General features: G+C 33.0%; 2 protein-coding genes and 1 long non-coding RNA gene across 5 annotated transcripts; 1 reads left to right on the plus strand and 2 right to left on the minus strand.

Moving 5' to 3' along the window:
* Positions 1–87: 87 nt before the first annotated feature.
* Positions 88–1,549, minus strand: LOC116772736 (ATP synthase subunit d, mitochondrial). Its single transcript, XM_032665010.2, has 3 exons — positions 1,360–1,549; positions 902–1,120; positions 88–386 (listed from the first exon to the last, which is right to left on the minus strand). The coding sequence occupies exons 1-3, from the start codon at positions 1,476–1,478 to the stop codon at positions 200–202; spliced, it is 525 nt and encodes a 174-aa protein (XP_032520901.1). The 5' UTR covers positions 1,479–1,549; the 3' UTR covers positions 88–199.
* A 1,547-nt stretch (positions 1,550–3,096) lies between these two features.
* LOC116772735 (protein trapped in endoderm-1) lies at positions 3,097–25,502 on the minus strand. 3 transcript variants are annotated; one of them, XM_032665009.2, is made up of 7 exons: positions 25,383–25,502; positions 17,941–18,133; positions 8,893–9,025; positions 8,593–8,706; positions 5,444–5,546; positions 4,078–4,280; positions 3,097–3,814 (listed from the first exon to the last, which is right to left on the minus strand). In XM_032665009.2, exons 2-7 carry the CDS (start codon positions 18,041–18,043, stop codon positions 3,436–3,438), a joined length of 1,035 nt encoding a protein of 344 aa, XP_032520900.2. In that variant the 5' UTR covers positions 18,044–18,133; positions 25,383–25,502; the 3' UTR covers positions 3,097–3,435. The 3 variants fall into 3 exon arrangements, with proteins under 3 accessions (XP_032520900.2, XP_032520899.2, XP_061378291.1); XM_032665008.2 differs by having other exon boundaries at positions 4,066–4,280; XM_061522307.1 differs by lacking the exon at positions 25,383–25,502 and adding an exon at positions 18,570–18,663 and having other exon boundaries at positions 4,066–4,280.
* On the plus strand, positions 4,275–5,797 carry LOC133319102 (uncharacterized). The gene is made up of 2 exons (XR_009752809.1): positions 4,275–4,851; positions 5,436–5,797. It is a non-coding gene; the product is annotated as an uncharacterized LOC133319102 (long non-coding RNA).
* Positions 25,503–25,802: the final 300 nt, after the last annotated feature.

The raw sequence follows: 25,802 nt of genomic DNA on the forward strand, positions 1-25,802 counted from the left end.
TAACTTGACTTGACTTTAATGATAAATGTGTTTGCAGATGAATTGAAACCTTTGAATGGAATACAGAATATAAAAATAAAATATCCCTTGTATGTAGACAGTTATTTATTCCTACATTATAAATACAGATTTAACCACCGAGTGTTTCACAAACAAAAATCTAATGCACTTGTATTGAATGTGTATTGCCATGATTTGTTCAGTGGCCGCTCTGTGCTGGTTTTTCGGGGTCGACATAGTCTGGCTGTTCCTCTGGTGTGTGCGGCCAGAAGGTCGGCTTGTTGATGGGGTCAATGGCCAATTCAGGGTGGGCATCCTTGAAGTCTTCTAGAGTCATCTGGTTGTATGGCAGCAGGGCATTGAGTTCATCAATTTGCTGTTGGTATCTGAAATTTTTGAAATATTATTAATCATGATTGCAAGGTATATGTAATTCACCATTTACACATGGCAATATACAGCAGGAGTCACGAACATCTTGGCTCAGTAACTGAGGTTAAGGTCAATGATATTACTATTTTTTTGTAAATTAACATATTTTGATATATTTATTTAAATCGAGCAATATTTCGTCAAAGAATATATATTTATATTTTGAGGTGATGTCACAATGCAAGTGATATCTTTCCAATTAAAATTGAATTAAACACATATGAATTATATACAAATGCCAATGAAATAGTTTCTATCTGTTCAAAGAATCACAGCAATGTTTTTCATTTTATTTTACCAACAAAATATAATATTTTTAACTTCTAGATGCAGTTTATGTTCAGCAACCCTTTTTCATATTTAAAAGAGTGAGAATAGTTTTACTGTTTTAGTAAGAGAAAATATCTTAGCTAGATCTTCAAATGTAAGTGATCACAAAATATATACAATTATATAATGAAATTCATACTTAGCAATGTTTTTGTTTGATTCCTGGACAAATGATTCAATGGCCTTCTTAATTTCCCCCCACTGAGCCTCAACCTTAGCAGTCATGGTGTCCGAGGGGTATGGGATCTTGAGGGCTTCATACTGTTTTTGGAAGTTGTCCACCATGCCGGGTATGGGAACAACCTGCTTGTAATTTGCCCAGTTGATCTTTGGTGGCTCCGGAGGGCTAGCCAATACCCTATAAAGATCGAATATACATATTAAAGTTCTATGAAGTTATTTCAAAAATAATGAACGCAGGGAATATATTTGTGGTCCATTTAAAAATTCTTTCTTTTTATTCAACTCCTTAACCTCACAATTATGTTTATTAATGGGTTATTGATGGATAAATTGAGGTAAACCTGTAAAATCATTCATGAAACAAAAAAATCAATGATAAAATTATGTAACAGTAACATGAACGTCAAAACTAACCTGCGAAGGTAGCCATCAGACTTAACTTTAAAAGCAGCTAAGTTCGACTTTTGTTCCGCAGGGACCCTCTCGGCTAGGGCGGCCCAGTTGATAGAGCTCTGGCTTATACGTTTCGCCATATTTGAAGCTAAATTTTTCTATAAATTGCAGACCTCTCGACTGACAACTACGAGTAACCAAAGACAAATTTGATCACAAATCTGTCAACGAATACGCAGTCACTGTCAAAAAATGTTGCCAGATTCATTGTTGTTTTAAAGGTATACATAGACAATAAATTGTATATTTATTAATATTATGTAAAATAGTAATGCCGCACAGATTTTTAAATATTATTGTCATTTATTTAATACCCACTAATATGTTAATCATAAAGGATCTTAGATATGCGTTACCGCCTTTAATTATTAAAAAGTTTTGAAAACATACCATAACAATAAAAGGAAGTCTTACAATCAAATACTCGCTGATGATGTGGTCGACAATGCTATTTCCATCGAAGAGTGTAATAGTAATAGTGTTTATAATGGGAAGATGTCCAAGAATACCCCGAAATATTGACCATTGTATCGAAATCAGGTCACTTCGGAGACTTTAGAGTTGCATATTATCTATGAATATGCGATCTTAAGGGTTACGGTACAAATGTATCGATTAAACTAAGCAAGATTCAATCTTTGAAATTCATAAATTTATAAACTTCCCATAACTGATCCTCCTACTTACTTTCCCTTGTACTTGATTAATATATTTACTTTCGGTTTGACTAATAAAACGGTTCTGTAGAAGATCGCGGCAGACTCAACCAAAGATAAAAAATTCGAAGCGGTTTTTGAATGAAAAGCCAGTTATATTTTTAAAATATATGTAGTATCGATTGCATGTACTTTTATTTATACTGATATTATTATGAGAATGAATTTAATGACAATCCTGATTAAAAAGAATACTATACTTTTTTCGTTAATATCTTCAGGTTAAGAGCTTTTTTTCCTCTATCTATGTTTCCTATTATTTATATTTAAAAAAAAACCAAAGTGAAAATGTTAGTCAACAGTAGTTAAGACAAGTAAATGTTATTGGCATACTCATTATATGTCACGAGGTTTAAAATTTAAAATCTTTTAAATATTTCTTACAAAATATTTTGTTCTCTACAAATGTGGAAATAGATTTTAAATATTGTGCTTGTTTACTTTGTTTTTATATTATTTATCAATATTCACGAAATGAGCCACTAAAATAAAGCATTCAAAGTAAAAATGACACCATTTTATATATAAATATGTTTATTTATCCTTTGGTATTTTTTATTCTAAATAAGTATTACAAATTACAAAAATCAAAACTAAATTAATATTAAGCTCTAATATGAATTACAAAACAAACATTATTAATATAAAATATTAGCAGAACCGCGTTTCATTATATTCTAATTGACTTTCTAGAATCAGTCTTGAGGAATAATATTAGTTTTGAGGCAATTCTGTAATGTTCACATCAATGACGTAACGTGTTTCTGAACGGAATGTTTCTACGAGAATAACGACCCTTCGTCTGTCTTAAATCTTAACGGCTACAATTGTCAATCAGTTGTTAATAATTTTCTATAAATCTCCTATAACTTTGCGCGGACGTAATTTCCCAAATCAATGTATATTATGTGATTTTCTAGAAACAAAAATTAGTCATAATGTTTACAAAATTTATCACGTCCCGTTGGTTTCAAATCGGTTAAATTTTTTTTATGGTTTTAGAAAGAAGTGTAAGAAATTAATTAGTTTTATTGTAATTAATGAAAAACTTGTTCTGAGCGATATTTCTTGTGGAATAAAGACGGTCCATCATAAGCATCTCGCGCCAGCCTGCTGCACTCGACACAACTTACCGTGAATGTTATAATCTGTGTGACTATTTCAATAAATTACTTTGGTATCGCATAAGTACCACTTATCATATTATGTACAACGTATATTTACATATTTCCTTGACTTCAATATATCGTATATTATCTACGAAACTAAAGTAAGCTCCGTAAGGCGAGTGGTCCCAGTCTAATCGTACTCAGTCAATGTCTTATAGTTTCGTCGGCTTATCCTTAGCGGGGTTCCGTTTGTCGACGTAGTGCGGCGAGTTGGAGGAATGGCCGACCGTCCTGCTACCCCACGTCGTCCTGCGAGCTACGGGGTTGTTCTTGCAGAACCTCAACAGATTGCCGTACGCCGCTCTGTATTGTCTATTGGTCGCGGCGTATATCAGCGGGTTGATGACACTGGACGCCCACGCCAGTATGGAGGCTATGATGTGCAGCCAGGGGTAGCGGATGCCGTCGTCCGACACGTTCATGATCATCAGCGGGAGGAAACAGGCGAGGAAGCACAGGAATATTGTTAGCATCAACGTCGTCAGGCGCGAGTCCTCTTCCTTCTCTCTGGCCGTTTGTCCGCTTAGTTTGCTGCAACAGAAAATAAGGACGGTGTTTGAACCATTAAGATACAAACCGTGCCACAATAACTTTAAAACGTTAAATTGATATTTTAACTAATTCCAGTATATTTTAAGGCTTTCAGTCTAAAATTTAATACGACTTATCGATTAGCAAATATTTATAAGGTGTTTACGAAGTATAAATTAAAAATATTACTATGGACAAATGTGAGTACTTCGACGTTACAGTGAGTATAGACAACACAGAGTAAGCCTCACCCACATACACACCTGCGTCCTTCCAGCTTGCGCTTGCTCTCTCTGACTCTCCAGTAGATGCAGCTGTACGACACTATGATCACCACGCACGGCAACGCGAACCCGAACACGAACAGGTACTTCTTAGGACTCCGGTCGTCTTTGGGGAGTATGGTACAGGAAAATGTGTTGGGGTCTAGGCCCAGTTGGCCCCAGATACCGAGCAATGGGGGCACCTGATTAATATCATTTCAATGAAAAATAACCCTTAACTTAAATTTTACTTTGCTCCTTTAATTTTGGATAATAATTTAGAATTCAGAATATATAATTGATGAATCAGATCTAGAGCCCTACACGTCGCGCGCCCCACATCTACGACCGGCTACAGTTCATCGACTCCTGCATCTCGAGTGGTCGTTTCGTTCCGCTCGCGTCTAATTCGAATGGATCATAAACGTAACTAATGACATGTGTGTGGTGACGTCACGTGACACTAGCCGCGCTTACATCGTGTCAGCCATGATGACAATTGTCTGTAATTGTCAACTCGGATATTAACGGCTGAAACGCTGCTGAACTAACGATAGGACGAATGTAAATTGATTAGTGCAAGTTTAAACTCTCAATGACTGATCATGACTAACTCGCAACGTTCGGCAACTCGTTCTAGGGTTACAAAGAAAATTAATGCAAGATGGCAGATCACTTTAAAATTGTATAATCTGTGACGCTTTCAAATTATATATTTGTTTGTATGGATACAGAAAACAAAATCAAAATTCAACAGAACTACCAAAATATAAGGTTCAGTTTATTCTGCAATATGAACCATTGTGTGTTTAGTTAAATGTATTTAAATATCATCGGCTCATCTGACGCCACATCGATGAAAATCTTCATAGAATTTATTATTGCGCTAATATATTTATAATGTATAATTTAGAAAAAATCATCTCATCGTGTTTATGTATCATAGTACTGTACATAATTGCAGTTCCGAATTAAAACATGTGTCGACCAATTAATATTATTACTTTTTTATGTGATGTCATAAAAGTATTTGGACTTAACATAAATGATGGAAGCGACATTAAAGCTAATTCCATTGTGTTGTAGCGCGCGGATGTTCCTTAATTCGGTACAATTACCGCGTTAAAGCGTCTCTGTATTAGACTTCCTCTATCATTATCTGTGGTGTTATAGGTTTGGGAAATTACGACGACATTAAATGATAAAGAAATATTCAAAATACTTAAGCAAAATTAGTATACAAAAATATGAACAATTTGGAGAAGTTAAAACTTTTTTTTACTTAGATTTGATTTAGTACATTGGCTCTAAACTTTAAACTTTTGCCAGTTATAAATTTTAATTCTCTTTTTTTTCAGTTACTCACCATTAGACCGAAGGAAACCAGCCATATCAAGAGGAGTTGGATCCAAATCTTCGTAGTCGTATAGATCTGAGAGTACATGTCGTAGTACGCTATCAGAGTGTACCTGGAATAGTCACGGATGTTATATGTGCTATGAAATTATTTGGTGCCCTTATATTAAGTGATATTTATTACACTAAAACAACGTTCCATTCAATAAATAGTTTCTATGTCTCAGAAGACGTGATTTTTAATTGGAGACGCTACGCTGGACGTTTTGTCAATTTAGTTTAGTTATGTTTTTTAAAATACCTTAACATGTAAATACATAGTGTAACAGAAGAATCTACTAAAATATTTAAAGAAAATATTAAACATTGAATCTTTATAGACTTAATAAAAAAAATTGTGTTGCATATTAATTGGGATACTGTTTAGTATAAAGAAATATTTTATAATAAATCGATATCAGTCCTCTGTATTGTGTATTATAAGTTTTTAATATCAGTCAACGCTTCGTGTAAGTGTTACATAAATCATAACCGCCTCGGTTACTTCATTTAAAAATCACTTATCCTCGTGAGAATCGACTGTTTGCTCTGAGATAAGATTAGTTGAGTTTGTTTTGGGGCTCGTTTCTTGATATCGATAGCTTTAAGTTATTTTTTAATTATTTTTATAGTGTTAATATTATTTCATTATATATAAGGTAATTATGATAAAAATTAAGCGATTGTCGTATTGATTATATAAAAAAAAAGTTTTTTTAGTGTCAAATAATTGAAGATTAAATTTTATATTATATAACATATTAAGATTTTCTTTAAACAAAATCACGTTTTTGAATCATTTCAAGTCGCTTTTTTTAGTGACTTTATAATTTCCACTTTGACTCTTTCCTTACGTAAGTTTTATATTTTAATAAATATTATTTCATATCGAGTGGTTATTATATATATATATATATATATATATATATGAAGGGCTTGTTTTGTACTGAATTTATATAATAAATGAATTAATTAATGGCAACTTATTCGTTTTTAATTAATAATAATGTGGCTGAATCACGTTCAACTTGCGATATTAAATAGAATGATGTTTTAACATCCATCTCATGATATCACTGGCACTCAGCACGTCCTTGGTGCGCCGCGCCGGTGAGATGAAAGCTGAGGGGTCCAAGACAACGTCTCCTTGTGCTCGGGCTGCCGACCCCGGCCATGAATGGAGTATTTTTATGACGGGAGGTGGACGGTGGCAATCGGGACGCGTGGTAAAAAATATAAAACATATTTACATTCAGCCAATGACACATCTCTGTCAGATGGCACGATTTATTTATTCGTTTTCAAATTGAGTCTTTTAGCCGTCAAATATTATATGCCATTTTGACATCTTTTTTTTTAATAGACTATCCAGATTCGGATGTAGATCAAAAATATAAAGATCTAACGTGAAATGAGGTTTTAATGCACGTTCATTAAAGCGTGTCGTTACTAACAGAAGTCGAATGTTTTTTTGTGATATATTCCTCTTAAGATAAAATCATAAGATCTCATAATTCATACTAACGGTAAGGCGATACGCTCGCTACGTTTTTAGTTTATGTTTTTAGTACAAATAAGATTATTAAACTCCTGTATTTATGTTAAAGAGGGATTATATATATGAGGGATAACTGTGAAAATATATGAAGTAGAAAGTATCTATCAGTTTTTTAAACATTACGTCTAATTAAGTATATCGTTTAAGTTAAAATGCTTAACAATAGAGAAACCGATTATTTTTCTCGTTTAGAAAGCTGCGATTAACGGCGTTATTGTTTTTATTTTAGAAATCAATAGTAGTATTTATAAATCTAATCGAATATTGAACCAGTTACTTCTATAGTTTCATTAATTGTGTTTCAGAGATAAAAATAATTACAAATCAGCCTCCAAGCAGGAAACACGGTTAAATGTATTTTAAATTATGTTATATATGTTTTTTTATCTATGCGATAGTATATAATTTAAGAAGGTTGCTTAGGAAGTGGAATGACAATAAGAATTGTGATGAAAATACGCCGTCTTCACAATGGTGCATTTAAATTGAATTAAATCTATAGAGGGCGGGATTTTCATCTTGGTGCGATTGTATATGTGTGTGACTGTGTTCCATTGATTTTTTGTCCCAAAACCTAACGTCGTTAAAAAAAAGGACAAAAAATGGTGTCGTAAATATATTTTGTTACTTGCTTTATGCCCTTCCGTCTATTATTTTAAATCGTTTGGTCATAAACACGGTCCATTGTGGTAACACACATATCTGACTTCCTTATGTGGCAGCGAAAGTTAAATGTAATCTTGTTTTAAGTCATCTTGTAATAAATGTGTATAATTTTTTAAACTCGTATCATGAGAACTGGAACACGTACAGTTTGTAAGTAAACACGACGCGCAATAAATTAAACACGGAAATACTTTAACTGAGTGTTCCCAACAATTATTTTTATTTTACGATACACTCTAATGTTGTTGGGATCAGGGTTGTCGAAAGATATTTATTTACTGAACTCATCCACAATAGACTCGCGTGTACAACGATGTGTTGTATTCGGAACGTCTTAATTTTATCCCTTTTTCAATCTAAAAGTTTTTATGTTTGCCAGCCCTAGTGCAGTTTGATAGCACTTTTATCTTTTTTATATCTTCCTGGTCGTAACGGAAGGGAGCATTCTTCGAGACGTTATATATTGAGGCATCAACTTGTACAAATCCTTTGTCCGTTCCAGTACTACTAACATCTTTGGCTGTAATTTACGTTCGGTATCGAGATGTACTGTTTTCTTTCATGCGGACTAATGGCATTAAACAACTTTAAGAGAGCGTTTTAGACGAGATTTATTTATATTTTTCTGTATATTAAGAACAAAATACACGTGTTTGTATGAGAGCATTGCTTTTATATCGCAGTAACGAAACAAAGTCCTATCTGTAGTTTTATATCAATGAGACATGAGAGTTCCTCAGAAACATATATATTTCATAGTGAATATAACATGACTTCAGATGACAGCTAAATTATTAAATTCTTTCATACATTTTAATGTCTTTAATTCGCCGAAGTCAGTTCATTTTTCAAGAAGGTACAATGCGCGCGCGTGTGTGTATGTCATGTTTCGTTACCTGTTAATCGTTATGGCCACCATGGACAGGAGCGACACGGCCTCGTTCCCATAGAACACGAAGGCGAACATCTGACATAGCCGCGGACCCAACACCCACTGCTGTTTTATATACCTGATGTATTTATTATATTTACTTAATAATTGAAACCATGTCGCAATAATCTATCGTTTCATTGTAAAGTGGATTTATTTTTCATTGATAATCAGCTCGATGCAATGCTTGGAGCTAGGTCACCAATTAATGAGTCGAGCAAGTATTTAGTTCCAAGTATATTGGTCAATGTTATGTAAGACTCACCGGCTGGCGGTGAGGGGCAAGTTGATGCTGCAGAACAGAAGATCAGACACGCAGAGAGAGAGAACGAACATGGTGGTGACGTGACCGCGTAGCTTGGGATGCATCATGAGAGCCACTGTCGTTATGAGGTTACCTGGAATGAGTTCAGAACTTAACACGTAAATAATATTAACCAAATGAAACTTATATTTTTCGGATTACTACGCGTACTTTATTATTAAAAAAAACTACATACTCCCGACGCGACGTTCGGTTACTTCGCAGCAACCGTGATCACGGGCAGACGAGATGTGAAGTAAGTTTTTAAAATAATAAAATACGCGTAGTAAAATCCGTAAAACATTAGCTTCATTTAAATGAATACTCGCGAAAGTCTTAGATCTCATTAATATAACCCAACTCCCTGACCTAACAGACTAAGTCTAGACAATTAATTAACATATTTTTTCATAGAAAATGAATCTAATGTCTGTATATCTTCAAGACAAGTAAATATTCTTCCCCTCGGATAGTGCAACAATCTAAGATTTAATTCACACCCACTATAAAGTCAGACAGTCGTGCGCTATCTGGGTAATATAAAAATGGAATCCGTATCAGTGGATTTACGCTATTAACCATCTAGTTCCAGCCCGTGAGCTAACAAAATTACTAAATACACGATAGCTCAGTTGTTACAGCAAGTAGAACGAAACATTCCGGAGGTCGCAAATTCTATTCCAGCTCGTGTAGATCATTTTTTCATTCTTATTCTCTCTTTTAAATATCATTTTTACTATTATATTTGATGAGCATATTTGTCTGTCTCTATTCCCTGGCGTATTATATTCGTTATGCCCTCTATGTGAGTGAATGTACGAAAGCTAATTACGTTAAACATTTACTTGAATACCGTTCACTTTAGCTTAATGTTTCACGCTTTCTTCTGAGATGTATATTGATGTCTTAGTTTGTAATGGTTTGACTATGGTAATGCCATTGAGACTGTTAAAACTGTTTCATTTTCAAAAAAATGGCCGTCTTATTAACAGAGGATAATCAAACTTATACATAAGTACAATAAAGAGTAATTTGGAGTGGGATTTTAAGACAAACAAAGACATAGAAAGGGAACTGCTATTGACGCTCGATAACATCTCGAGAAAGTCGAATCAGCCCGGACAGTTCAAATATGATTTAAATAATACAAACATGGAGCAAAATTAAAGTATTTTTTGAAAAATATTTCGAGTGAGCCGATCTGTCATATCCTGTAACGACCGATGATTCACTAGCACTCATTGAATGACTGAATCCCCAATGAATGTGAGCAACTAACACATGTACATTTGTACGTTGAGTGGAAGTCTGGCTGTGAATAAGGCTCGAGTGTCCAGTGTGTACGGCGCCTTTAGATATGATTACTGTTATATGATATTAAATAAAATGTTACGTGTGATTGTAAGTTTGATCACATTACTAATTCCGCAGCTTTGTTATTTTGAATCTATTTGTATAGAACGTAAGTAGTCATAAAAATAATATAATTTTATTTTAAATTCTATAACAATTGTTCAGCGTTTATTAATATCTTTATGAAAATGGTGTAAGAATAGGTGATCTTTAATTGTTAATGAAAAGTTCAAAAAAGACTTAATGTCTGGAGCTCACACCTAATAACATTTCATCGTTGCTGTGATGAAATCTACATAATATATCGAATCTCAACAAATTATAAAAGTTCACAAATGTCTCTCAGAGTGATATTTCTATTGTAGTATATAATACTATATCGTGTATTAAAAATCTATACACTAATATAATTCTAAATATTTTCCATATACGACATATATATTAAAATATTACAATATGTATTGTTTGTCCGCCTGTCATGTCATTATCTCTCACCATATCAAGTAAACGACAATAATGAATAAGAGGTTTGTTTGTTTGTGATTTTTTTTTTAACGCGAAATGCGATCCGACGCTCTGACTGATGAGCGATGTCGTCCGGGCGATGAACCGGGGAAAAATACAAGAATGATTAACATAGCGTTACATAATCATAAATAAGATTACTATATGTACTCTATATATGCGTAGAACACGCTTATAATATATATATATATATATACATACATATATTAATTCTTGCTTAAATAAAATGCTTTAATTCCCAGTAACGTTAGTACGAGCATGTCTTGTTACACTACATTCGGAGCGTAAACGGTTTTTTACAGATGATTTTCGTCGTATGCGAATATTTATGGATGGAGAACTGGAAACGCTGCGTATGTTGTACGATAAGAGCTAGTACTAAGGACGATAATACGTTCCTGATGTGTCGTACACACTGTACATTTAAAATCAAGGAGGAAAGAAAAATAATCATCAGTCTAGATAGAAAATAAGGTCGGAGAAATAGAGTTGAATAAACAACGTCTTCGTATAATAAAAAAATAAAAATACATGTTTCCTATTCATATATTAATTGTTTGTATCAATAGTTAGTGACAGGATATTATTGGTGTAACCCCGGCTGTCATAATATTTGACCCGTGATGTATGGGACCCACATGTCGGGTCGCGGGTTCGTTAGTATGGGGCACATCCATTTGATTATAATTTGTTCCAGATGAAGTCTTTTGTGTATTTTTTTTTTAATCCGTATATACTTATTGAGTTTTTAGTATTTCATTCAGTACAGAATATTAAAATACTGTCATACAAATAAAAAAATATACATACATATATATATACATATTGTTAACTTACTCGTATTGGACTCAATTTTGAAATCTGTTTGTGAGCTGAATGAAATCCATGAAATAACAAAAAAATCCTATGTTAATCAAAATTTTGGTTTTAACCTCCTACCCAAAAAAAAAATTAATTATAAGTTTGTCGTTGAGGTCTGTGTGCTTTAGAATCGTAGCTCTCAAACAGATCGGCCGCTTTCGATGCTGTTTTATCATTTTATTGTCAATTCCTTGCACTTGATCTTGGGTATGTTTCGTACATATCGGCCTAAGGGTGTAGGAGTGTCAGCTGTTTCAAAAATAATGTAATACATTTTTGTCTTATGATTAATCGATAATTAAATCGTTAAACGACAATCAATCGTAGGTGTTTTTTACTTAATAAAATATAGTTATTATAACACGTGATGATTAATAGATATATAATGATTAATATATATAGATAAATGATCATACCCTGGCAGGAGACTGGAGGAAGGCTTATACTAATAAATTTTTATTATTTTAATAGCTCATATTGTTTTATTACGGAAAATAGTATAAAATTATATTTAAATACTAAGTACTATTATTTATATACAACGTTTTAAAAACCAAAACTCCGAAACTACTGTTTGTCTGTGTTTAAAACGTAAACTCGTACTTAGAAGTAAGGGTACAATTATCGTATTTTCTTCAATATTAATAACGTGCCGGATATCCCGGGAAGAGAGAGATCCGTCTCCTTTACATTTAAATTATTATGTCATAATTCACAATATTAAGTTGATGTTTTTTATATAAGTGATCGGGTTACAAAAAATAACGATAAAATAGGAAAGAAACAAAAGTAAATTTTATTTATATATTAAGTGAAAAATATCAGGCAAAATTGTAGAATGTTTTCATTATTATATGTTATATTAAATTGAAGATAGTGTGGGTTCAATAATATGCTCGCAATGCTAAGTATAACTCAAATGATCTGTCACTTGTATCGGCTTATCTCCAAGAAAACTGAACCTTTCGGAACTTTTTGTGAATTAAGCAGAAAATCATAATTAAATCACATTCAGAAGGCAGTGTCTGTTATTAATGTCGTATATATTTAAATTCATAACTTAAATGTGTACATTCCTATGTAGAGACAATAACTGAATGTATTGCAACATAGGAACGAAGGATCCCATCAGATGTGTGAACAATATGTGTGTGTGCCGGGGCCTTAATTACTCCGCTATGACGGAGCACGTGATGCTTTGTGATTGTCTGTATGTATGTGACTGTAACTATGTAATTAAAATCTATGTGTGTGTAATCACATTATTAGCGTGTTTATGTGTGTGTGTATTTGCGTCTTCTTTAGCGATAATCATTAAAATGTGTTTGTAATAACTACTTTGTTCACATCTATTCACAACATAATGAATAACTTAAAACTGCCTGTCTTTAGTTTCGATATGAAAACCAGTGGTAAGATTAATCTTAGTAACATTTTAAAAAAATATTTATTTATCCTTTCAGTTGAAATAAAAAATAATAATTGTATAGTTTTATCAAAATATTTAATGACAGTTCAGTTAGAGAATATTTATTTTAGACTAAGTATATATTGTAACGCAAATAAAATGATTTATCGAAGAAAGGTTATGTATAAGGTACGTATTAATTTTTTTTAATCACAACATCCGGTTTGAGCTTGAAGCAGTTTAAACTACCGTGTAATCATTATTTATGATTCACAATATGTCCGTCTGTTTTGTCCAAAGCTAGGATCCGTGTGGGACGTGACTTCGATTCCCGGTTCAGATTTAACCTATTTGTAACTTACTATTCAAACGGCAGATCAATTTTGAGTGTTACCTGAACTCGGTTCAACTGTAACTATTCTATGGACATTATATTATTATAAGATATTAGATACTTTATATATTAGACATGTTTGTGTTGAAGAGTAATTTGTTTTGTCACTAATTTTGATACGCTATATACATACATACGAGTACATTGTATAAGATAAGCCATTAAAAAATTATTATTATATCGTAATTTTATGTATCGAAATTATTTAATGAATATTAATGACTTAACTATAACGATAGTCGTGGTGGCCTGGAGGTTAAGAGGCCCGCCTCTCATAAGTGTGGGCGCGGGTTCGAAACCTGGCAAGTACCAATGTGATCTTTTCTGGCTGGAACAGGCTACAGCAAGCCCTGGGGTCTGAATAGCCCCAAAAAGTGCTGGTGCAGTAGGCAAGGGGAAACCACTGCAACTATCTTCCCATGAAAGTCATCCTGTATACGGACACAGACACGTGATGACCACGCCGAGTCTGCAAAGACTCTTGCGACGATGATGATGATTTTTAACGAAAATACATAATAAGTGTCTTTAAATATTTTTACAAATAAGTTCCATTACCGATGTCAATTAGTGAAAGACGTGTGAGGCCTTGACGCTTGAGCGAACGAGTGGACGGATTTAAGCGTAGAGGTTGCTCGAACAAAAATGTTATATATATATTGTTTTGTTTGTTTGATTCAAACCGGCTTTAGAATTATGAAAACAATGTCAGGCTCATTACCATTTCAAATGCCATCTCTTTACACGTTTGTCTCATTTCCACGGACGCCATACTGTATAGCTCATATTATTGACATGCTGTTAAAGAAACGTCCTCATGTTCTATCATAGAGGACTTTATTATGAACACGTTTTTAAAGGAGGTTTTCGGACGTAGTATGACATAAACAAAATTAAGAATTCATGATCCTTAATTGAGAAGATAATGACGTAATCTTAAAGTGATATTTCCAACCACCAGACACAAGAACCCACATATATAAGTATAGGGTTTTCCATTAAGGGCGCTTGATCTTTGAAATGCAAAAAAAAATACATGTAGGAAAGATATTTGCGAAATTTTTTTTTTATTTGGAAGGTCTATCGACCCCATTATGTATGGAATATAACATCATTCAAATGACCGCCACGGCTTCGGTTGGTGGCGCGCACACGAAAGGTCCAATTTTCGATGACTCTGGCGCACAAATCGGACTGTATTTGATCGATGGCGTGGCGTATGTTGACTTTGAGGGCATCGGTGGTTTGCGGCTTGTTGGCATAGACCTGCGACTTAAGAAAACCCCACAAGAAAAAGTCCAGCGGGGTCAAATCGCACGATCTCGGTGGCCAGTTCACGTCGCCTCCGCGCGAGATGACCATGTCCAGAAATTGCTCGTGCAGAACTTCCATCGTAGCGTGTGCTGTGTGGCACGTAGCGCCGTCATGTTGAAACCACATGTTGTCCAGATCCATATTCTCGATTTCACGCCAAAAGAAGTTGGTTATCATCGACCGGTATCGCTCACCATTGACGGTGACGGCCACACCATTATCGTTTTCGAAAAAATACGGACCAATCACGCCTCCGGCCCAAAATCCGCACCAAACAGTCACTTTCTGCGGGTGCATTGCCACTTGGTGAACCTCGTGTGGATTGGTCTCGTCCCAAATACGGCAATTTTGCTTGTTGACATAGCCATTCATCCAAAAATGCGCCTCGTCGCTGAAGATGATTTTTTTGCCAAAATCGGCGTCAACTTCCAACTGCTCTAATGCCCAGTCAGCGAACACACGGCGCTGTCTATGGTCATTAACCTTGAGCTCTTGGGTCAGCTGGATCTTGTACGGGTGCAGGCTCAAGTCACAACGCAAAATTCGCCAAGTTGTCGTCTGCGAAAGGCCGAGTTCCTGTGCGCGACGCGGAATTGACTGCCGCGGGTTTTCGAGGACACTGTCGCGCACAGCGGCGATATTCTCGGCAGATCTCGCGTTACGTTGACGCACGGGAACCGGCTGATTGTTAACTGACCCGGTTGACTCGAATTTGTCCACCAATCGACGGATAGTCGACTCGGCAGGACGATCATCGCGACCGTAAAACGGGCGAAGTGCGCGGAACGTTGCTCGAACTGAAGACCCATTTTCATAAAACAATTTTATGATTTGCACGTGCTGCTCGACACTGTAACCTGCCATGGTGGTTTGGGAGGACGGAATGAATATAACACACTGCATTTGACAGCTGTCACTCAAACAACATGGCCGCAATCAGCTGTCAAAGTTCAAGCGTCCCTATTGGAAAACCCCATACTTTCTTTATCTGTGAGCTCTAAACTTCTGAAATAATCTTCTTTACAATTATATATATACACATATATATATATGTGTATATGTATGTATATATATATATATATATGTATATATATATATATATATATACATATATGTATATATATGTATATATATATGTATGTATATGTATATATATATATGTATATATATATATATATATATATATATATATATATATATATATATATATATATATATATATACACATATATATATGTATATTGTATTGAAATTCGACCGATGAATTCATCTATTGAAATGACATCATCACACGTGTTTTAAGATTGTATGTGTGTATGTCTGTTTTGTCTTAACATGTAAACATTAAATACTATTACGTGTTTATTATGAACGAATGCATTTTTCTTATATTTAATTTAACCTACGGTCATGGTATACTCAACATAAGCTTTAGAAGTAACTAATATTTCTGGATGTACTACGCGGTTTTTATTTTAAACTACGTCCTCACCACGTTTCTGTTACTTCACAGTTTTCACCAGCCGTGATCACGGCCAGACGAGATCAAAATGAAAATATTATTGTTATTTAAATGAATAGTCGCGAGTCTTAAATGTCATTAGGCAAGAGTATTGTTTATATATTCCATATATATTTTCTTGCATTGGTATGTTAAGAGAAATTTCTTAGATGACGTAAGCGTTATCGAAAGATGTTTAAGCTTGGTGTACATAAAGTTGGATATGACTTAGTGAATACAGAGTTTTTATTTACTTAGTATATAAAGTCGGTCGCTTTGAGTCATGAAACCAACGCGAGCTGATGCTGGAAGCGTCTTGTAAATGTTAGGACATGTTAGTGAACACACCCCGCTAGTGACGGGCGTTATGACAATTTATCGACAAATAGGTCGTTCATACACTTGTTGAGTTGAAGACATGATAAAGTTATGACAATAATTATCATTTTGTATGCTTTTACTTGATTAGTAATTGTTATAATAACAATACACCACACTTTAACGATATCATTAGACCAACCTTAACACATGTTCGCATTGTGGAACTAAACACCGACGGTTTAATGGTATTTCATAAAAAAATAATACCGATTTATATTCATGAAGCAGAAAGTTTTACTGCGAAACTTATAGGGTAACGTATTGGCGTGAAAAATATATGGATGATAATAACACGTACTGACTACTGAGCCTGCGAGTTGATTGAATTAATATGTATGTATGTATGTATGTTTATTACACTTTAATATAAAAACTAACGAATATATTTTAACAAAACTTTACTATAATACAAATAAATATCTTAACTATATTTTCTTGGTATAAATCTAGATTTAGTGCTTACATTAGGGATAACACAGGTCCTTAGTGAGAGTCCAATTACGTACCACTGAATGCCCTTTAAAAACTAACGATCATAGTTGATTACCTAATTGTTTACAGTTTACACTTATGACAATATATTAATATTGATTTTAAAACTCCTTGTTGGATGTTATTAAAGAAATTAAATATTTGGGTACTAATAACTTAAACATTCAACAAAATTTAATTCTGGATTTTAACCGACTTCATTACCTATTAGAGAAACTTCTTAGTTAAGTAGTTCTTAATCATCTTATTTTCAATACTTCAAGTTAAACATTGTAAATTAATATATTTTACAGGTACAGGTTACCGAAAGGCTTGTAAATCAAGTCTCCTTCCTCTTTAATGCAACCCTTAAAATATATATATATTTCAATATAATTCAGTGCAGTAAATAAAAACTTTTTTGATCATCATTTCTCCTGTGCTAAAAGAAATGGCGTGTACGTTTAATATCTAAACAAATATTAAAACTCATTATAAGAAAAAGACTTCCGTTACGTAAATAAAAAAAAACGAATCAATTCAACGCCATTGTCCGTATTTGTATAGTATATGAATTCGTTTATCGCCACATCATGCCTACCGAATGTCATGACTATAAATTGAAAATCATGTGTCGATTGATTTAACGATTGTGTAAAGCGGAGATCATGAGTTGACGACTGTCGTAAGTAGTAAGTATCAACTTATTACATATAAGTAGCACTGTTTATCCATAGCAAAGATTAAATAATTGAGATTTTTTTTATAAAGTGACGCGTTACTTGTTTGTGTATACTTTACCTAATACTCCAACTACACTGAATATGCAGGCGCAGGCGGCCGCCATGATGGTCGCCTCTCGTGGGTAAATGGTGTCCATCGTCGAGTTACAATCCAAATCCATTTTGTTTTATCGATAACACTCGAGCACGTCACTCGAACTCAAACGTTGAACCTCTACCTCCTCTCAATTCCATTTGGAGGCGTTGTTTATCTGAAACAAACGTTTCCTATGAATGGTTTTATTCATACTTACAATACATTACACACGCAGTATGTGTAGCAAAATAATTTAAGGAATTTGTTACTGTCCGTCTGTGTGATACCAGTGAGCTCTGAAACGGCTGTTTCACACCGGATCTTTACTATGAAAAGGCTGATACCATTAGTAATTAAGGCCTATTTTTATTTTAGAAAACTTATTTATTGTTATATATGTATATATAAATGATAAAAAATATAATTCGACTTATAAAGATTGGAGTGCGGACAGTGTGTTCGTGAGACTAACAATTATTGATTGTTATTATATATGTTTATAACTATAGATTTAATTGTTCAACTCTAGTTAGTATAGTTCATTAAATCTAAAAGATAATTCAATTATAAAAAAAGTATTTGATATAAATAATTTTGTACGTATTTCCTACCTTTACTAGGGGTTTGTACAATACTACATACGCAGAGTTATCAGTTTTGCATTCATAATCATCGTACATTACTGACGTAGATTATAATGAGTATCGGAAACGCATATTGTAAGGATGAGAACTCGGAGTAAGCGTAATGGAGATTAACGTAAAATATATTCGAGCGATAGTCTGCAGTTCGTTGACCTCGCATGCGTTTGTTGCGTGTCTGTTTGTATTTACATTCGTTAAGATACATCTCCGAAACAGAACAATGCGTTGTCTACTGACTCAGATTACGTTATTATATATCGCCGATTGTTTAGACTTCTGAACATTCCTTGTTCAAGATAAATATCAAACCGATTGAGTTCGTGCATTCTGCGTGCATCCAGAGCGGTACGCTGGGAAATTGAGAAATAGTTGGCGGTAGATGATAAATAACAAGTAAACATAGTAACCGAAAAACTTAGTCTGGTGATGCAATCAGTCTTAAATATAAAAATTATAACGATTAATCTTTTGAAATTAAATATTACCTGCCCGTCGTTACCTTTTTGTGTTGCTTGTTAGTCGAAAACATTCGTACAATATTGGAGGTCACTGTATTTATGGCTTCCAACTAGCAAGGTCGCTTTATCACTCACAATGGCTGGACAATAATGCAAGTTGTTAAGTTACTGTTATGGCACTGACGACCATAGCTCACCATACACTCGCACATCTCCATTATTTAAAAGTATATTGAATTGAGACTGAGACTTAAAGATACTTAATTAGGACATTGTTTAAATTGTCACACACATTTTAAATATAAAACTTATCTCTTCTGGAATAATTTATAGCGACGCTAATGGTTCTGGATAAAGCGTCGCCAATTACGTGTTGTATATCTTAATAGCCAACAATACGTTTTAAATGTTATCAGAAGTGAGTATTCTTCACAGTCCTGTATACTATGTATTAATGAATTTAAATAATAATGTATGAGAAATACATTGACACATTAAACTTGAATCTTTAATATGTATGTTAGTTAACGAAATTATTATTTGAATTATTTGTTTTAGTGCTGACATAGACGATTTTGATATCATTCTGTTGATTGTTAAGAAGGATTTTTTCGATATTGATTCTTTTGGATAAACACTTATGAGTAACCCGGTTCATACAATATTAAGTTTATGAGAAGTAGAAGTTGAAGAAGGTAATTGTGCCAGCACTCCGGACAACAAATCCCAATCAAATGCCTATAGAACAAAAGTGAGTAAGTAACTTTGATACGCAAGCTACTGTCTTATATTTATATTAATATCAGTTTAGTGATTATGTGAGTACATACATACACACATCCTGGTATCGTTTGGTTTTAAACTGTTACATCAAAATCATTCTACATTAGCAATAATTGCAATAACCACTTAACGCTAGTGATGGGCGCGTGTCACACGATACCAGCTCCATTGTAACGTGTCAATATAATTCCATCGAGTGTATTTGATCGCATCACTAATTTGCTAAAAGCAACAAAACGGATGTCCTATTGTTAGTTTGTTTGTTTTTGTTATTCATTATATATAGAACTGTTTATTTCAGTATCATATGTGCAATAGCAGAGTAACGTTGTGTCTTCTAAGAGCTTTCACTAAACCTATATTTTATATAAGTTTCAATAAATTAGAATTATATTTTCTGTAATCTATAACATCGAAATCGATTAAATCCGAGATAAAATCGATGCTCTGAATAGGATAGAAATTAATAAAAAAGTAGTACTTAACATTGATCTAAAAACATAACATTTGTCGAAATAATAAGAATTTTATAAAAATCTTTATAAAGCGGGGCTTAGAAACTTAAAATTTACTTCATATATGTCTATAAATTTCTATACATGTTAGTTATTAGAATACTATATGACGGTACATTTGTCAAGTACACAAAATAATGATCTAAGTCTAAGCCATATGTTGACAGTTTTCCATATAAAAATATTCTTAGTCATGGAGATGGGGATCGCTAAAATATTATTATTATCACTGTTACATTAAATTAATTTATTATTTTAATTTATCTCATCTACGTGTTTCATTCTCGTACATAATGGATCATTTGTAGAAACTAGAGTATTTATTAACAAGTAACTAAAGATGTTCCTAAGTCATATAAATTTGAAAAGTGATTTTTTTTTTAATCATAATAAAATTGGAAACATCGGTCTTAGGTTCATAGATAATGTATAGCTGTATTAAGATCTGCGATATTACGTAGTATATAATAAACGAGTATAATTATGGTTCAGAGACGAAACTTCTCAGTGGATTCCCCGTGAGGGTGCCGGGTCCGTCGCGTTGTAGGGAGAGGAGCTTCAACAGTGCCTGGGACTTGACACCCAGGTGTAGGTTAAAGGGGATCCTATCTAATTATGACACATTATATGGTTGTGATTTTCCTTTTTACTTGTGTTTAATTATCTTCCTTACTACTAGTCGGATCCTTAGTACAAACCCGTTCAATGTTTCACATTTAACAAGCTACTTTAAAACTATAATGCGAAGGTATGATTGAAATACTGTTAACGCTGCGTGTAGTGGGACGATGCGGACTCGAGGTAAGCGTGCTGCATCTCTAGAGCCCGCTCATGTCGGTTACTAATGATTGGTACTTTGATGTGGAGACTTACATACATTTCAACTGTAGTTTATGGTTTAACATGAAAGGCCGATCAAAGGGTTTTAATGACCGAATTAAAATACATTTACACATTTAATATAAGTATTAGTGAAACTTGCTTTGACCTACATGTTATATAACATTGATATTATAAGTTTTGAAAGCGATGGGATGGTTACAACGTTTTGATTAAAATTATTAATTTTCACAAGAATTTAAAGAAGATTTCTTTAATATTCGTATACATATTCGTATACATATTCGTGCTTTGTTATTTATATATTTTTTTTTTATATATAGACATTCAAATAGCAAGTTTAATTTATTTCTTACATAAAATATAGATCAAGTTAGTTAAAATAGGATTATCCTCATCCCAACGATTGGATGGCGCTAAACTGCTACGTCCAGAGAAAACGTCCATTATACGAAACCAAATGAAAATATATTTTTGGGGAATTTCGCTGCGTTTCGTAACATTTATACCAAGTATTCATATTGAATCATTTTCGTAAGTGAATTATCGACATTGTAATATTACGTTCTAAGGAAATACCTGGTGTGTGATGAGTGATGACGAATTGATGTCAAACACGTACACTCACTAATGTGACTAAATAAATCGATTATTTCGACCCAGAGCCATATTTGTTTTAAATTTTATATTACCGAAATAAAAGCTCTTGTTGAAGGACCGCTGTTACGTCAAGGATTAAACATGACAGGCGCCATTTTGATTATGATATATGCTTTCAAGGAACACTGTGTATGCCGAGATAGCCGATGTATATGATTTATATCTTAGTACTAAGTGAGCTGTCTATCATAACATTCTACTGAGATATATAAGCGATTTTTTAAGCATGTCTCCACGTATGCATTTGCTTCTCAAACACTACTGAAAGGAATTTGATTTAGCTTCCCAATCACTCTTATATATGTATAAGAATATAAAAATCACGACGTAACAGTTGTATTAGGACTTGTGATACAGTTTCTATAGGCATCACGCGGTTTGTCAACATTTTTGACAACAAAATTTTCATTTTAGATTTAGTCGCGGAGAAAAACAACTTCATTATTAATAAATCAGTATATTGTGAATTAAATATAATTATATGCGATATTATTTTTTTCAGCTAACATCAGTTAAAACTGAATATAAAAGGAATAGTTTATTGTTAGTTTTAAGTCAATGTAGACGTACGTTCCCTGCAGCACCAGGACGGGGGGCTGTCCGTCCTTAAAGTCATTCCAGACGATTAATCTATTACAGAATTTATATCCACACATTCTCACAGAGACTCAATAAATTTCCCCTAATTTCTCAACAATATTATCGATCAGAGCTGCCCCTTAAGTCATGTACAATTGCCATCCCCCAAATACGAGCCGTTTGTCATTCCGTGCAAACATTAAGAACTTTCTTAGCAACGAGGAATGTATACGTTTTATATGTATTATATATTTATCGTATAAACATCCAAATATTTCGAAAATCGCTAACATCACGTAAGTGTGATTTAAAGAATATACTTAACAAAAGTTTAACATTTATGTTAGTTATTTTAAACTGTGAACCGACGCAAGTTACAGATAAAACCAACGTTTTAAGTGTATACTTTTAAATATAACATGCAATTAACGAGAGCGTTGTAATTATTAGATCTGGGTCACCTATCCCGAGCACTAATTAGAGCTATGACATATGAATGACGTAACCTCTGCTGACAATACTCTCAACTCAAATTATGTAATACAATATATATATATAGTTAATATTGTTTTAGCTTTTGTACATCAATTCCAAACCCATTTAAAGCCACGCTTATCTTTAAATTGACATATGTCTGATAAAGTAAACTTACGTCCAAAATGTACGGTGTGTATTTATTAGTACAGAACTGTTTTTACTCTTGTGTTTATGTTGTTATGGCCGTTTAACCGTATAAAACTATCAAGGCGATCCACTCATGAAGCATTATGTAGTCTTCAAGAGACCAAATACAGAAAGATTAAGGTCTGACGAAAATTTGATATGAGACTGCTTTGTTTATTAATAATTTGATATATGCTATTTTATCGCATAAATAGTTATTTTTTATTCAAATCTTTCTCATTGCCAGCCCTGGTGTAGCTTTTTACTCGTAACTTAGAATTAAGCTATTGAATAAGCTGCAAATGATTTATCTCCTAAATGGATTTCGTTCTATAGTTTAAAATTAATATATATTGCTAGGTTTGTATAACAAAAACTGTATTAATATACATATCACGAATAAAGAAATGGTTTACGAAGTTATCCTGAAAAATAGACAAAACGTGGTTTGATATTTAATTATATTAATTAATTTACCAAAAATATGTGAGATAATAAACACTCTCCGTGATGTCTTCTATAAATACTTATGAAAGGTCAAGAGTTATCGCGATCTGACGACCTGAATCGAAGTCTGCGAATATGAACGCGGACTTATCAGATCACCACTGACACCACTCTCGCACGATTGTGACCACTAACAGATACTAAATTGTTATCACCAACGAGTTATGGCACACTCAAACCCGCACCCTTAATATGTGTTTGGTACGATAAACTACATACTGAGAGTTCCCAGTTTATCATGTGTTACGATGTGTGAAAAAGAAACGTTATACTGGTAGTTCTACGATACAAACCGATGGTAAAAATAATATTTATTCTTGATAGTCATTATTTTAAATGCTCAAGCTACAAGTACACTGCGCTATAATGTAATTGACATAAACAATTTTGAACGCCTAAATAAAACCGTAACAAGAACATTTACTGTATAGTTAATCTTTATGTGAGGAACTCTCATTGAGTTATAGAATATCCATAATTTTTTTTTCCTAAGATCAGAATTAAATCAATATTTGATTCGATATAGAGAGTCAAGAATAAGAGACACTTAGTAGGCGAGCAAAACTAAATCTCGGTGACGTCATTACTGCACAAAAAAAAACATTGCTTTAAAGTCTATTATTAAAACATTAATCAGAGAAAAAGAGGTCTTATATTTATCAAAACTTAAAAAATAAATTAATTAAGTAACTAAAGATAATTATTTCATCAATTACAACATGTCAGATTGTTTTTTAACCTAATTTAAAAATTGCGAGTGTTTTTCATACATACATTTCTGGGGATATCCTTAAAAATTTCAAAGAAGGCCTATTACTTCTGCACAAAAATGGAACCTCTATGGGGAACAATATTCAAAGGATTCAAAGAAGGATTTGTGAGTTAAGTTAATTTGGTGCTTACTATTGCTAGCCGACAGTGATGTGAAAATTAGTTTACTAAAAAACTGCATTAGGAAAGAACTCTCAAATAATGTTCTGATATATGTGGCTGCATTAATATGATTATATGTATGTGATATACGAATGAAAAAACTACAAACTGACCGTGTTTAGTTTTTTATAATATCGAATAAACCACTGAATGTTGAATATATTAACTAAATGATTTTGAAAACTTTGTTGTTTTATATAAAATTATTAATTATACGTAGCAGGACCAATTAACGTCATTAAATTACTAAATAATATTCTTATTAACTTCAATCTGCGATGAGGTTATATTAGGTAACAAAACGTTACTATATTGTAGGTTGCTGTTATGTTTTATAATTTGGAAAATATTTGGGCAGGTGGTTGACGCGTGCCGTCCCGATCCACCCCTGCGGTAAGGATTCCCTGACAGACGGAGTGTAACGGACTTGTTTACAAAAAAATATACTAATACGTTACATCTCACACAAAAAATAAACATAATACATACTGTAAGTCCTAAAACCTGTTTGAAAAACTCTCAAATGTTTACATATATCCTTAGTAGGTCAAAAGAGACAAATTAAAAGAGGGATTTTTGTTATTAATACTATTAAGCTTTCGCTAAATTGAATGAAATTATTTTCTTTTCAAATTTTAATAATTTTAATCCTTCATAATTATTCAATATGTACTTTTTATTAAATAAATTTGAATATTTTGACCCTTACAACTACTGAAGAAATTTTAATGTGTATGTATTTAAAATAAAATTCAAACTATCAGAATAAAGGCGGGTATTTTATAAAATTAACTTATTTTATAAATTATTGAAATATATAACCAAAATGTAATTAAACTTACCGATGTTACATTTAAGAAATGCATTTAAAAAAATATCTATAAAATTCACAACAACGAACACAAAATTCTATCCGCAGTTCGATCACTAAACACACAACTTTATTGGACGAAGACTGGCGTGATACTGAAACATAAATGACAAGTGAGAGAAACAAAAAATTGGAGGGAAAAAGTTTTGCTTTTACATAAAATGACTTGTCATTTCAAGCAAATATATATTTTTTTCAATAATTTTATTTTTTTACAACAGAACATGTAAAATAGATAGTAGATAGGTGTAACTGTACTCTTTATTGACTAATTCGACTTGATTTATAATCACTTCAAAAATAATAAAAGAATTGAAATAGTTTTTATATACGTTAAAAAATATAACTACCGGTAAGTTATATACCAAATCTATAATTAGACCTTAGCAAT

The sequence above is a fragment of the Danaus plexippus genome, chromosome 12 (genome assembly GCF_018135715.1).
Source record: "Danaus plexippus chromosome 12, MEX_DaPlex, whole genome shotgun sequence".
Classification (NCBI taxonomy): domain Eukaryota; kingdom Metazoa; phylum Arthropoda; class Insecta; order Lepidoptera; family Nymphalidae; genus Danaus; species Danaus plexippus.

Excerpts from the sequence above, each read along its gene's own strand:
- LOC116772736 (XM_032665010.2), bottom strand. The coding sequence starts at position 1,478 with ATGGCGAAACGTATAAGCCAGAGCTCTATCAACTGGGCCGCCCTAGCC. Across the intron at positions 1,121-1,359 it reads TCTGATGGCTACCTTCGCAG|GGTATTGGCTAGCCCTCCGG; the intron begins GTTAGTTTTGAC and ends CGATCTTTATAG. Across the intron at positions 387-901 it reads TCAAACAAAAACATTGCTAA|ATACCAACAGCAAATTGATG; the intron begins GTATGAATTTCA and ends CAAAAATTTCAG.
- LOC116772735 (XM_032665008.2), bottom strand. The coding sequence starts at position 18,043 with ATGGATTTGGATTGTAACTCGACGATGGACACCATTTACCCACGAGAG. Across the intron at positions 5,547-8,592 it reads GTGGCCATAACGATTAACAG|GTACACTCTGATAGCGTACT; the intron begins GTAACGAAACAT and ends TGACTATTCCAG. Across the intron at positions 4,281-5,443 it reads TGGTTTCCTTCGGTCTAATG|GTGCCCCCATTGCTCGGTAT; the intron begins GTGAGTAACTGA and ends GATATTAATCAG.